Raw genomic sequence first — 13367 nt, 5'->3', positions numbered from 1 at the left:
ATACAGAAGCGTGGCCCTGCAATTTAAAGAAAAAAAAAGAATGGCTTAACACTTTCTTTTTCTGAATTTATTTATACATTAGGAAAGGCCTCAATTTAAATTTAGAGCAGGGGTGGAGAATCAATGGCACGCGTGTCGAAAGTGGCACGTAGGGAGAAATCATCTGGCACATAACTTATCATGCGATTTCGGTTTATCATCTGTCTTTTTTTAATCAGCTTCTTTACATTTATTTTAATTAAACTATGTTCGTTTAGGCCAATTTCTTTAAATATCGTTATTCGAAGTCTAAAACTTCGACACGCATAAACAATTTTAAGATAAGTATGCTTACTATATAAAAAGATTCGCCATCCCTGACCTAGAATATACAGACCTGGATAAACAGAGTAGTAACAACTGCCATCGTGAACATCAACTTGTGACAAACAAAGTAAATTTTAGTAACAGAAAGCCTGATATATAATGATGGGTACTAATTACATAACTGTCCATAAATGGCGTCCACACTGGGAGGAGGGGATTGCGACAAGTCTGATAATCCCTATTTTGTGGCTCCTTTAATGAGTTTTTTGTTTTTTCGTAGCAGTTTGTTGCAAAATTTGTTTTCTTCATTAAACAATATATTTTGCTATTATTAACTAAAAATATCGTTTAAAATGAACTAAATTTGTGATAAATGTTTCAACTTATCGAAATCAATCACTTCAAATAGACCTTTCGACAAATTTATTCCATAAAAAAGAAGTAGACGACTTTGAATTCGCGAAGTTTAATTAAATTTAAACTTGTTCCAATCTTTACCTGACTCGCTAGCATTCACTTCCAACTTGAATTACCAGTAAAGTACTGTACACGAATATTAATCGTTAATAAGATAAATAAAATTAATTAATTTTACTGGACAAGGTCGTATGCCCTTTCCTTTTCAGCTAATTTGGCCTACAAGAATATGCATTTATATTAGAATAATAATAGCAACATTCTATTTACATGCCTGAAAGATAAACAAGAAATTATTAGCATAAAATCTTTTAATTGTAACGCAATACTAATTTTTTATAAGCTTATTTTATCCCCTTTGCTAAAAATATCTCAAGCGCACTACATTTATTACGAAAGATCTCGATACGCTTGTCAATGTAATTCTTGCTTACTAACTAGAAAACACCATTCCGATATGCCACCAAATCGAAATATACCTATCAAATTTACTAAAGTAATTTTAATTTCGAATACTTTTATTGAATTTTATTAATTGCTAATGATGCTATTTAATTTATTTCAGATTTTCATCAATAATAAATGGGAAAATTCTGTAAGTGGAAAAGTATTCCCGACTATCGATCCTAGTACAGGTGAAAAAATTTGTGATGTTCAAGAAGGTGATAAAGCAAGTATCATTGACAATTTATAAATCGATATATAACATTCCTCAGCCTTTTCTAATAAATTATACTTTTAGATTGATATTGATAAGGCTGTACAAGCAGCTAAACAAGCTTTCAAATTGGGATCGGTATGGAGAACTATGGATGCTTCAGCCAGGGGCAAGTTATTATACAAATTGGCACAACTTATAGAAAGAGATAGAGACTATTTGGCGGTAAGATTTAATTAAATAAATTATTATATTGTTAGTCGCTGAATAAAATTAAAGAACGATCAACTTTTTCCTCGTTTAAAGTTTTATCACTGATAATTGATGCAGTCAAATCTAAAAGTTTAAAGCTCTAAAATATCTCATAAACGTGTCTAATAATATTAATTAATATAATACAAATAAATACACGAATTCAATCGTGTAACACGAATTCAATTTATATTATAATAAAATCGTGAAAACTTTTGACTATTTACACAGGCCTATTTACATATTGAATTGTTTAATTAGATATACAGTATATATATATATATATATATATATATATATATATATATGTGATTACTGTATATACACATATTTTTAAGCTCTTGATCTATTTATTACATTTAAAACGTTAAATTAGAAGTAGATTTTAATAATAAATTTATCAACAAACATAAATATATAAAGCTTTCTTTTATGATCTAACAAAAGTACACGTTTATACACATTTATATATTTTTTAAATCGTATAGATCCAGGAATTATTATTTTTTAAAAAATAAATAAGTTGCTTTAATATTAATAGGCGATATAAATATTTAGGTTATTGACACGAAAGTAAACTAAGTAACGGAACAAAATGAGGTTATTGAAACATGAAATCACCAATTTTAAGTCTTTTTTTGGCTCATTTCCTCCCTGTGTAACATTTTGTCACCAATTTTCATACACCCCACGCTGATGGCACACTTGATCACCCCTCCTATATTAAATCAAGCATTTCTGTAAAATAGATCTACAGTACATTAATTTATTCACATTTCCTGCTAAGGCAAGGCAAATTTTAAAAATAGGACATTAGGGGAAGTGAAATTCACTAATTTACCATAGAAGTGTCTACTAACATTATACTAAGTTACTCCTAGACTGGTTAATATGTTATATACATGGCTTCCCGAGAGCTCGTATGAGGGCCGGGATAAAGCGGGCCCCTTTTGCGTCTTCCTGGGCACCGTTAGCTATCGTTTTTTTGAATAAATGAAATCGTAGAATGTTTCTTTATTATCCTGTGAAAGAAAGTAAAAATGTAATCCCTGTGTGCTAAGTCATTAAGACATATTTTGTATTAGACGGCGCTATGTTGGCGAGCTTCACATTTTTTTGGTCATAGGTCACCGTCTTGTTTGGTGTGCTATCTCTCTGTGTGGCACGGTGTCTCCCCTCGTCCAGCTTTTATTCGTGTTACATATAACTGTATATTTCTGTGCATCGTTAGATTCGTTTATTTGCTTCATTTTCTGACAAATTCATTAAAGCATGAGTTTTCTTCTTAAAATTTTATACTTCTCCTTCATTAATAAATTAATCGCACCCATTTTCAATAGTTCATGATCACTTTTTACAATGGTTAAGTTTCAGTATTGAGTTTTAGGATGGTACATTTATGTACCATGTGATCGGGTTTCATTAGTTTCATTGTTTTTCTGTTTTTATTTTTATACATGTATAGTATTTATGTCTAATGATAAAATTTAAACAAATACCGTATTATAAGTATTATTTCATATGAATGAATGATGAAGGGTTGTACGGAAGGAGTATTAGTAGGAGGCAATTAAGAAATTAGCCATTTTTATAAATGAAAATACTATTTACCAAAACGATAAATTATTTTATAACTTATAGTGAAAGTGGTGATCTGTAACAGCAGTTAACTTTTGAAAAATTTAATTCTTTCATAAACAAAACAATAAACTATATACACGGCAATAGAGAAGCTCAGTGATAGTAAAATGAACCATCGAGATTATGCCTTGGGTTTTTTCAACGAAAAAAATTTAATTAATTAAGAATTATTCCTTCAAGGATTCATCTGTAAGGCTTTCAATTCATCTGTAAGGCTTTAATAGATTAAGCCCCATCCCCTCACAATCTATAGCAAAATTTTTACGTATTCTCCCTCCCCAGTTCGGTCGTCACATTTGAATAGTCCTATAACTTTCGAAAAAATATAGGAAAAAGTTGTTTGTTATACAAGACTGTTAATTTTAAAGCAAACTTATAAAGGAAGCAAATAGAACAAATTGATAAGATTAGATATAATAGGTGTTTGAAAGTAATATTTAGGCCTAATACGATATAACCATGAATAAAATATAGTACTGCAAAACTAACCTTATTTTATATCAGAAAGTCATGATGAAAGAATAGAGAATAGAGATTCCATAGCATGTATCTGTTTAGTAATATTAGTGAAAGCCCAGAATTTTTAGAATACTCGGTTATATTGCTTTTTCTTTGTCTCCCGACAAGCGCGATATAACGAGGGGCTACTGTAGTTAAAAATATAAAAAAGTCTTTAAATAAAATGTGATAACAGATGGCACTATCAAATGTTGCCGGGAAAGTTAAGCAACTCGTTGAAGGATTTTTGGGAGTAGAAGTAAGGTTTTAAAAAAATGTGAATGTCAGTAACTAGTAAAATTCTCATTAAATCCGACACCATTCGAGATATGACACATGACTTCCCCTCTATCTCCCAACCCTTTGACATTTAACTACCAAAATTTGATGGTATCAACACACACATACACACACACTGAATTGGACTGAATTGAGGAGATAAGGCGACGAAAACATGGGCGATCTCCCAATGAAGGGATACCTCCCGGAAAGACTTTAACTTATATAGGAAAGACTCGAAGAATACCCGGCGGTCATGCATGAATCCGCAACTAGTGTTTGATGTGTCTGTCATCCACTCCGCCACTGGTGAACTCCATATTGAAAGAAGTCGGAAGAACAATCATACAAAGAAATCGTCAAACTTCGAATTAAATATTTTTCTGACTGCTTCAGTCAGGGGATAAAGTCCAATAAAAGAACTAATAAAAGACTAATTGTTGCTACACGTATTCAAATAAATCGTAAAAAAACAGCCAGATCTTAAAATTTAGGCTACTCTGAGTGGCAATATAATTTGTAAAGTAGTAATTTATTTTCTTTAATTTTACAGAATGAAAAGTAAATAAATTTTATGGTTTAGATTAGTCGAAAGAGGAAAATATTGTTTTGTTTTTTCTATTTTCTTATAATTTAAATAATAGAGATTAAACAAGTTCTTATCAAAGTATATATTTTACAATACTGTATACAGTGTACTTTGATCAGGGTGGAGTTTTTAGGAGGGCCTTTGGAGAGTTAGATTAATTTTTTTTTAATCTTAAAGTAATCTGTGTAAAAACGTAGTTTGATTTAAACTAGTTCAAATTATTATTACGGTTTTAATATCAATGGAAAAAATTGATTAAAAGATAAAAATGGATTAAAGAATGGAGTTTAGATTGATTTCCCGTAGAGAAAGCAGTTTTTCTCAAATAAAAAATTTTTTTGGGTATAGTCTTTAAGTTTAGCACGATATTTAAATATTACCGCTATTTAATTAAATCTTAATATTTTGCACATAATGTTCAAAAGCAAAAATTACTCATTAATTACCAATAAAAGAAATCAGTGTAAATATTTCTGTGTAAAAGAGGTCAAGGGTAAAACTATGCTTGCTATGCAAGGATAAAACTATGCAACTCAATCATTCGAATTTGAAATTAATAACATTTATATATTTTATTTCGGTAAAACTTGTAAAAATTAATTGTTTAATTAATTTTACATAGTTATATTATTAGATATTTTACCCTTTTACTAATCTACATAGCAAAGTTGCTAAATAATAGAATGCGATCAGCTGGAGACCAGCCTTCAAAATGATTAAAGATTAATTGATAATAACTTTAGAAAATTTTAATTAACATAATACGTTTAGACAAACTTTAAGATTATATTGTTCTAATTATATTCAATCTTCACTTGTGGGCCTATAAACGTTTTAAAAATGCCTTTGTTTATAAACATTTCTATTCACAAAAGATATTAAAATTTCTGTATTTATCACAAATAGAATCACAAATAGCCTATTTATGATTCTAGAAAATTGTTCTACAAATTACTAACAGTGTGTAAAATCTTGTCTACGATAAGATTTATACATTGATAGCCAAGTTATATAAGAATATCTTTGTTATCTTTGTTATCTTTTTATTTATATGACTTGTATATTAATGATTTATACAGAATGGAATGAGGAAATCTCTTATGTTTTAATAACTTTTTAATAATTCTAATAACTTTTATATTATTAACTATTATAAAAAATGAAAAAAAAGGCTTAATTTGAGGATAGAGAGGAACTTTTAATAAAAATTGCAAAGGTGAATAACGAGTAAAAGTTTCATTAAGTCGGACACCACTCAAAATATGACACACTACTCTCTCTAAATTATCCCCCACCTTCTTGAATTCCGTACTCCAAAATTTAATAGCATCAATGCCCATTATATACAAGTTAACAAGCTAAATTTCGTTTCTTAAACTTTACTCTATCCTGAGATATTAAAAAAAAAAAAAAAATAGACCCAACACATATATATACACACACATATACTATATATATTTTTATCCCGGGAATTTTTTATTCATTTATTTTTGACATATTTGAGTTCAGGGGTCTCAAAACGTCGAGATTTGCAATAAATAAATAAATAAATAAAAATTTTAAAAAATTTCAGAGGTCAAATTTGACACGATTACATTTCAGTACTTTTCCGTTTTATGTTATAACAACAGGGAAGTAAAATTAAAATTATTTTTCAGGCAGCATCTCTTTTTATACCTTTTGGTTTGGTGCATATCAAAGATCTAATGATTTTTATCAAAAGTTCTATAGCACCAGTTTCAAGTAAAAATCATTAAAATTCATACACGTAGCGAATTTCATTAGAAGCATATTTAAATAAGGGCGGATGTTTTCCTTGCGTTCCGTAAATGTTAAAGTTGCCATACGACAATCTTTCAAACTTGAAAATCCGTCTAAATTTTTTTGATATGATCGACTATAATAGACGAATATTTGTCTACTTTGATGTGAGTGACCGACTCTGAGTGAGAAACGGCAAATATTCGGGTACAGTAGGCTAATCGGAAAAAATTTACCACAAACTTCGTCCACACTACTAAAGTGTTCGCCATATATTCGTCATTCTGGATTTGGTAAACACCCCATGTGTGTAGAGCGGCTTTAGATGTCGAGGTAAACAAAAATATTTCACTTACAACAACCGCTTAAAATCTAAACACTCACTTAAAAATTGCAATAAAAGCTCTTATATAAATTTTTCGTTGAAATCTAGAAACACTTTGTATTGATATTTTCTTTATTATATACAAGTTGGGGGAAAAAGTCACTTAACGTCCCTGCTACAGAATATAGAATGTACATTGAGCTCATCATGTAATGTGCATAACTCTGTAACCGTTCGATGTAGGTCAATAAAATCTTTCAGCAATCAATTCCTTGTGAAATTCTGATCTTAAATGATGTGTCGCAAGACCTCCTTCCCGTTTAGTTTCGGAGTTGCATTCAATATGGCCGCTATCAAAATGGCGGCCGTGCGTGTAACACACACCAATCTGTTTCTCCTTTGGTCTAATGCAGCGTTTCTCAAAGTGGGCGATAACGCCCCCTTGTGGGCGGTGAGTAAATCTAGGGGGCGCTGGAGGCAGGGTACTGAACGGTGATCAAAGGTAAAAGTTCCCTTTCCTCTTTCAAACGGATAAGAGGAAACATTGCATTTAATGGTTTCCAGATGTCGAGAACAATGTACGATAAGGGCACAAAGTGTGAGATTCATAGAAAAGTTTTCCTAAGAATATTTCCAATCCTTTCTCACACGGGGGGCGTTGGGTATAACTTTATGGAACAAGGGGGGCGGTGGATCGAAAAAGTTTGAGAATCACTGGTCTAATGTGTTCCTGACATGAGCGAATTAACTTATTAACTTTGATTACATTTTATATTCTGTAGGGTGTTAAGTGACTTTCTTTCCCACCCTGTATATATATGTTACTGTAAAAGTCCTAAGTCTAACATATATATACAGTATATATATGCAGATTTTTGATATAATAAATAATTTATTTAGAATTTAGAAAGTCTCGATAATGGGAAAACCTATGCAACTGCACAATGGGATCTCGCAATGACAATTGACACAATTTACTATTATGCAGGATGTGCCGATAAAATTCATGGAAAAACAATTCCAGCGGGTAAGTATCCCTCATTAACTCTAATATCAAGATGCAGGCTCAATCATGAATATAATTTTATAGATGGCAATGTCTTCAGCTTTACTAGATTGGAACCTGTTGGTGTCTGCGGTCTAATTCTCCCAGTAAGTTATTACGGTAATTAGAAAATCAGATAAAACTTTTGATTCTTATTAACATTAGTAACTCTATTTCAGTGGAATGTTCCACTGATCATGTTAGCTAACAAATTAGGCCCATCGTTAGCTGTTGGAAATACCGTTGTGGTTAAACCTGCTGAACAAACGCCTTTGACTGCTTTATATGTAGCTGGTTTAATTGTTGAAGCTGGTTTTCCACCAGGAGTCATAAATATTGTTCCCGGATATGGGCAGACAGCCGGTACTTCTTTGACATGTCATTTACATGTCAATAAAGTTTCATTTACAGGTTCTGTTCAGGTATAAATGATTCATTCATAACGTTAATACATTTAGTTTAAAAAATGTATCATCATTGATTTTTTTAGGTTGGAAGAAAGATTCAGCAAGCATCAGGACTGACTAACTTAAAGAGAGTGACTTTAGAACTGGGTGGTAAAAGCCCACTAGTGATTTTTTCTGATGCTGATTGTAAGTTTGACACAATTTGTTATTATTATTATTATCATCATTATGTTCAGCTGATACTGGTGCCAAGTGCTATGCCGGACTAAAGTCAAAGCATAGTTACCCAAACAAGTATAACATTAAGCTGTGATAGTGGTATGCGTGTCAACACCTAGAAACTTTCTGACAATGTAACATGTGTTCAATATTGAAGCTTTCTGTAGTACCATGTATATGTTTTTATTAAGGTTTAATGTTTATAGGCTTTTATGTAGTGTATGTGGTATAACACCAGTAGAAGAGATGACAAAAGGTACAATAAATACCTTATCCATCCTCCACAGCTGCCCTATTTCTTGAGCGAGTGGAGTGTACTTGATTTTTTCAGTGTGAGCAATTTTTATGAGTGTTTGGAACAGAGATGTCTATTATATAAGCTTATCTTATTGCATTTGTCGATGAGAATGATGTCAGGTCTATTGTGGTGAATTGTTTTATTTGTAATTATGGCTCCGTCGTAGTATATTTTGTGTCATTTTCTAATACTGCCCATGAAGTATATTTGCAATATGGTATCTGGGTGTTTAATAATCTGTGTTTGTGTGCAAGCTGTTGGTGTATTGTAATTGCTATTTGATTATGCCTATGTAAATAGTCTGTTTGTTCTAAGAGTCTGCAACCATAAGTTATATGTTGTATTGTTTCTGGCAGAATGTGGCATTCTGCAAGAGTCATTTGTTAGTGATGTATCCTTCCGGATGTGTTTTCTACAGTTTTTAGTGTTTATGGCCTGATCTTGAATGACAACCATAAACCTCTCAGTCTCTCCAAACAGACATCCCCTAGTCAGCCAGTAGTTTGATGCAGTTTTGTCAACATAGTCCTGAGCTAAGTCATAGGCATGCCTGCCATGAAGTGCTTTTTGGACCCATGACTGCATAGTGGTGTGTCTATGTTATTTATGTGTTGAGCTATGTCCAAGTGCTTAGAGTGTAAGTTTAAAAGTGTATAGTTATTGTCTGCCAGAGTTATAGCTTTACGTAATTATATTATAGCGTTATAGCTATTTACATTATATATTAGTATTTTACATTTAGTTAGATTTATTCATTAAATAGTATAATTGGACGGATCGAAAAACTCCGGGAATTTTTCGGGGATGATCTAACCGGATATGTTGGGCCCCGTCTTTCACTACCAACTGTGGGCCTGGCTGAACCCATAATGGGCTTGTTTAAAAAATCCTCTTAGTTCCCACAAGGCAGAAAGAGTAATAAAAAAAAAAGGAGAAACTCTCAACTGTGAATATTTATACTTTCCATTTCTAAGTATAACTATAATATTTTAACCACATTTAAAATAAGCGGTTAAAATAATTCATTATAGATATTATTTATTTATTTATTATGATACGTCTCTTGCAGAATGCAATTTGGTTTTTAGGACTAAAGTTAAGCAATTCATTATCATAATTATAGTCTTCTTTAAATTTATATCAATTAATATATTTAAATTTTCCATTCATTTACATTTAGTATGAATTAATTACATTTACATTTTTCAAGAATATGAAGTCGAAAAGATTGAAGTGTTTAACAACTGATGATGGCGATGACAATAATTCATGTTCAATTATTCTCTATAAAATTAGAAATAAGAGGAAAAAATTTTTGAAAGAACTTTCTATGAGAAACTGAGCCGTACTTAGGTTCTAAACACGTGAAAAAATCCAGAAAACTCCCTATGGTCAGCCTTTTGGTCAGGCGTGAACTCACGACCAACTTACCAGTGTTCAGTGGTTTTTATCTAGTCGGTCATTGTGGTCCGATAAAAATGTAAAAATACTTTGAACTATGTTCAAAATTGCTAATTAATTTGCATAAAGTAATTTCATTTTATTACATAACATTGTTTTAGTGCACTGGCATAACCAGGGAGAGACCCAAAGAGGCCTCCTTTCTCAAGGATTTCAAAGTTTAAGGTTAATCAAATTCTAAATATAGGAAAAATAATTTAATTCTGGACTCAAAATTCTGACTTAATAATTTATATATGTTTGTTATAATTTAATATATAAGTACGAACAGCAAAAGTTTATTAAAATATGCAGTGATCCATTTAAAATTTTAACTTGAATTTCCGTTATGTCGGATCTGGTTATTTTAGTGATTGTATAGTATAATCATTGATTAATAAAGATAAAAATTTAATATAAATTAAGCAATTCTCTCTATATATTTTAAAGAATTTTAAGATTAATTATAAAAATTATAATTTTAAATGATTTTTTTAGTAAATCTAGCTGTAGAATTGGCCCATCAATCGACATTTCTCAACCAAGGACAAGTTTGTTGTGCAGCAACTCGGATATTTGTTCAGGAAGGTGTATACGAGGAATTTGTTAAGAAAAGTCGAGAAAGAGCTTTAAATAGAGTTGTTGGAGATCCTTTCGATGAGAAAAGCGAACAAGGCCCTCAAGTAATAATTTTAAATTTTATTATAACTATTGAATTTTGTAATGACACTGCACAATATGTTGAATTGATAAAAGTCTCTTTAAACCGAACAATTGCTTTAAACGGTAGACTTTCTTACAGCTTATACAGGCTTTAAACACTTTTATTGTTTCACTACATATGCATTTCGGTCCAGTGTTGTTCTTCCTGGTCCCTCCTTAGTGCTACAAAATAAATTTATTTATTTAACAAACAACGCGAGTAGAAGACATAAAAATCTATTAAAACTATCCCATCATACCCCTAGTTCTCCTGATATTCTTTTACACCTGTACGGTACTTTTGCGTATCTGTTCTCCCGCATATTTGTTGTTGTTACACATTTTTCACAGCGTGTTACTTCGGTGCTGTATTAGTGACTATAAATGTATGCTACTTGTTAACATTATTCACAAACCCGACTAAGTATAACATAATACATTTTAAATGTTTATACATACTAGTATGAATAAACATAATACGGTACTTTATTCACCTGTACGGTGAATAAAGGTACCGTACAGGTGTAAAAGAACATCAGGAGAACTAGAGGTATGATGGGATAGTCTTAATAGTTTTTTTTATAATGTTTTATAATGTCTTCTACTCGCGTTGTTTGTTAAATAAATAAATTTATTTTGTAGCACTGAGGAGGGACCAGGAAGAACAACACTGGACCGAAATGCATATGTAGTGAAACAATAAAAGTGTTTAAAGCCTGTATAAGCTGTAAGAAAGTCTACCGTTTAAAGCAATTGTTCGGTTTAAAGAGACTTTTATCAATTCAATTTTATTATAACGTAAATATAAGAGAATGGGGAAATCTAATTATTGAAATATTTATTAGATTGATGAACGACAGTTCAATAAAATTTTGGACCTTATTGAATCGGGAAAGAAGGAAGGAGCAAAATTAGAATGTGGCGGTACAAGATTCGGTAATGTAGGCTATTATATAAAACCAACCGTATTTTCTAATGTACAAGATCATATGAAAATTGCTCGAGAAGAAATTTTCGGACCAGTACAGCAATTAATGAAGTTCAAAACTCTAGAAGAAGTCATTGAAAGAGCTAACAATACAGAATATGGCCTGGTAGCGGGAGTCATAACTAAAGATATTAATACTGCAATGATGTTTATGCAAGGAGTAAGAGCAGGAACAGTTTGGTAAAGAGAAAAATATTTTAAAATTAGATAATTTTTTATACATTTTAAAATAAACGATGCCATAATTTAGGATAAACTGCTTTCTCGAATTGCCTGCTCAATGTCCTTTCGGAGGTTACAAAATGTCAGGAATAGGAAGAGAAAGGTTTGAAAACGTTATTAGTAAATAACTGTAAGCTTCTATTTTGATGTTATCTGTATATTTTTTAATCTTCAAATATGTTTTATTTTCCAGAGGAATAGACGCAATGCATGCATTTGCAGAAATAAAGACTGTAAGTGATTTATATTTTTTAATAATTATACATTTTTTAATAAATCATGCATTTGTATATTATAGGTAACAATGAAAATACCGCAAGCAAATTCATAATATCTTCAATTTAATGTGTACGTTTGTACAGTAATAAATTTTGGAATATATAAGAATTTAATCAACTTATTACTAATTGTAGATTAAAGTATACATTTTAAAATAGTAAGTGTTAGTGATTTAATTTAAATGCATCTGTGCTTATGAAATTATTTTTACACAATAATATTACATTCCCGGCTATTATATATAACCGAGGGAAAATATGGCAATCGAAAAAATGATACCCAAGATTTTTATATTTTTGGACTCGGGATCTTGAAAAATTTGATTAAAATCGACTGATCAAATTTTGGGAACGAACTCAATTCTATAAGCCACATACATTAGAAGAGGCTTCTCTAACCTTACAGATGGAGCTGAAAAACTAAAAGATGAGCCTAATTAATCGTAAGCAATTCTCTTAAATCTGAATCCCCGTTACGTCTGATCTGGTTCATCTGAACATCATTGCATAAATCTGAAGAAGCGGTAAAAAATGATAATGGATTTGAACGAAACATTGTTTACAGACAAGTTTAAGTATCATTCATGTAGTCACTACTTGAACGACATTTCGAAAAGTAAATGTGTTTATGCTAGTTTTGTCAGATTATAAAAACAAAAATCGCTTTTACGTATATATAATTATATATATATATAAATCCAGCAACGAATTATGTAAATTTCCCTGCCATATTTGAAAATTGTGGACGCAATCTGTTATGAGATTTTATTTAGAAAGATTTATATATTATTAATTATTATAAATTGCAAAAAGCTTAATATTGTGGGTAAGGATGAGTTTTATAAGAAAAATTGCAAATACTAATAACGAATAAAATCTTCATTAAGTCCGACTCCGACTCGAGATATGACACAGTCTCCACAGCCCCTCAATCTTCAACCACTGAACTTTAATAGTATTAATACCTCTAATGCACAAACCTCACTGCAAAATTTCAGAAATTTTCACAAAGGGCACAGGAGCTTCGAAGTGGATGAACAAA

At 30.9% G+C, this 13367-nt stretch overlaps 1 protein-coding gene across 1 annotated transcript; it reads left to right on the top strand.

Annotated features, from left to right (window-relative positions):
- The first annotated feature begins 1086 nt into the window (after nt 1–1086).
- On the top strand, nt 1087–12487 carry LOC136968373 (retinal dehydrogenase 2-like). Its single transcript, XM_067262388.1, has 12 exons — nt 1087–1219; nt 1289–1393; nt 1466–1606; nt 7627–7753; nt 7817–7878; nt 7951–8193; nt 8262–8364; nt 10634–10818; nt 11683–12005; nt 12076–12150; nt 12241–12280; nt 12346–12487. The coding sequence occupies exons 1-12, from the start codon at nt 1181–1183 to the stop codon at nt 12376–12378; spliced, it is 1476 nt and encodes a 491-aa protein (XP_067118489.1). The 5' UTR covers nt 1087–1180; the 3' UTR covers nt 12379–12487.
- The last annotated feature ends 880 nt before the right edge of the window (nt 12488–13367 follow it).

Source organism: Centruroides vittatus, unplaced genomic scaffold (genome assembly GCF_030686945.1).
Source record: "Centruroides vittatus isolate TY-2023 unplaced genomic scaffold, ASM3068694v2 contig_1450, whole genome shotgun sequence".
Classification (NCBI taxonomy): Eukaryota; Metazoa; Arthropoda; class Arachnida; order Scorpiones; family Buthidae; genus Centruroides; species Centruroides vittatus.
Note: the sequence above shows the minus strand (reverse complement) of the source record. Positions and strands in the feature narration are given on the sequence as shown.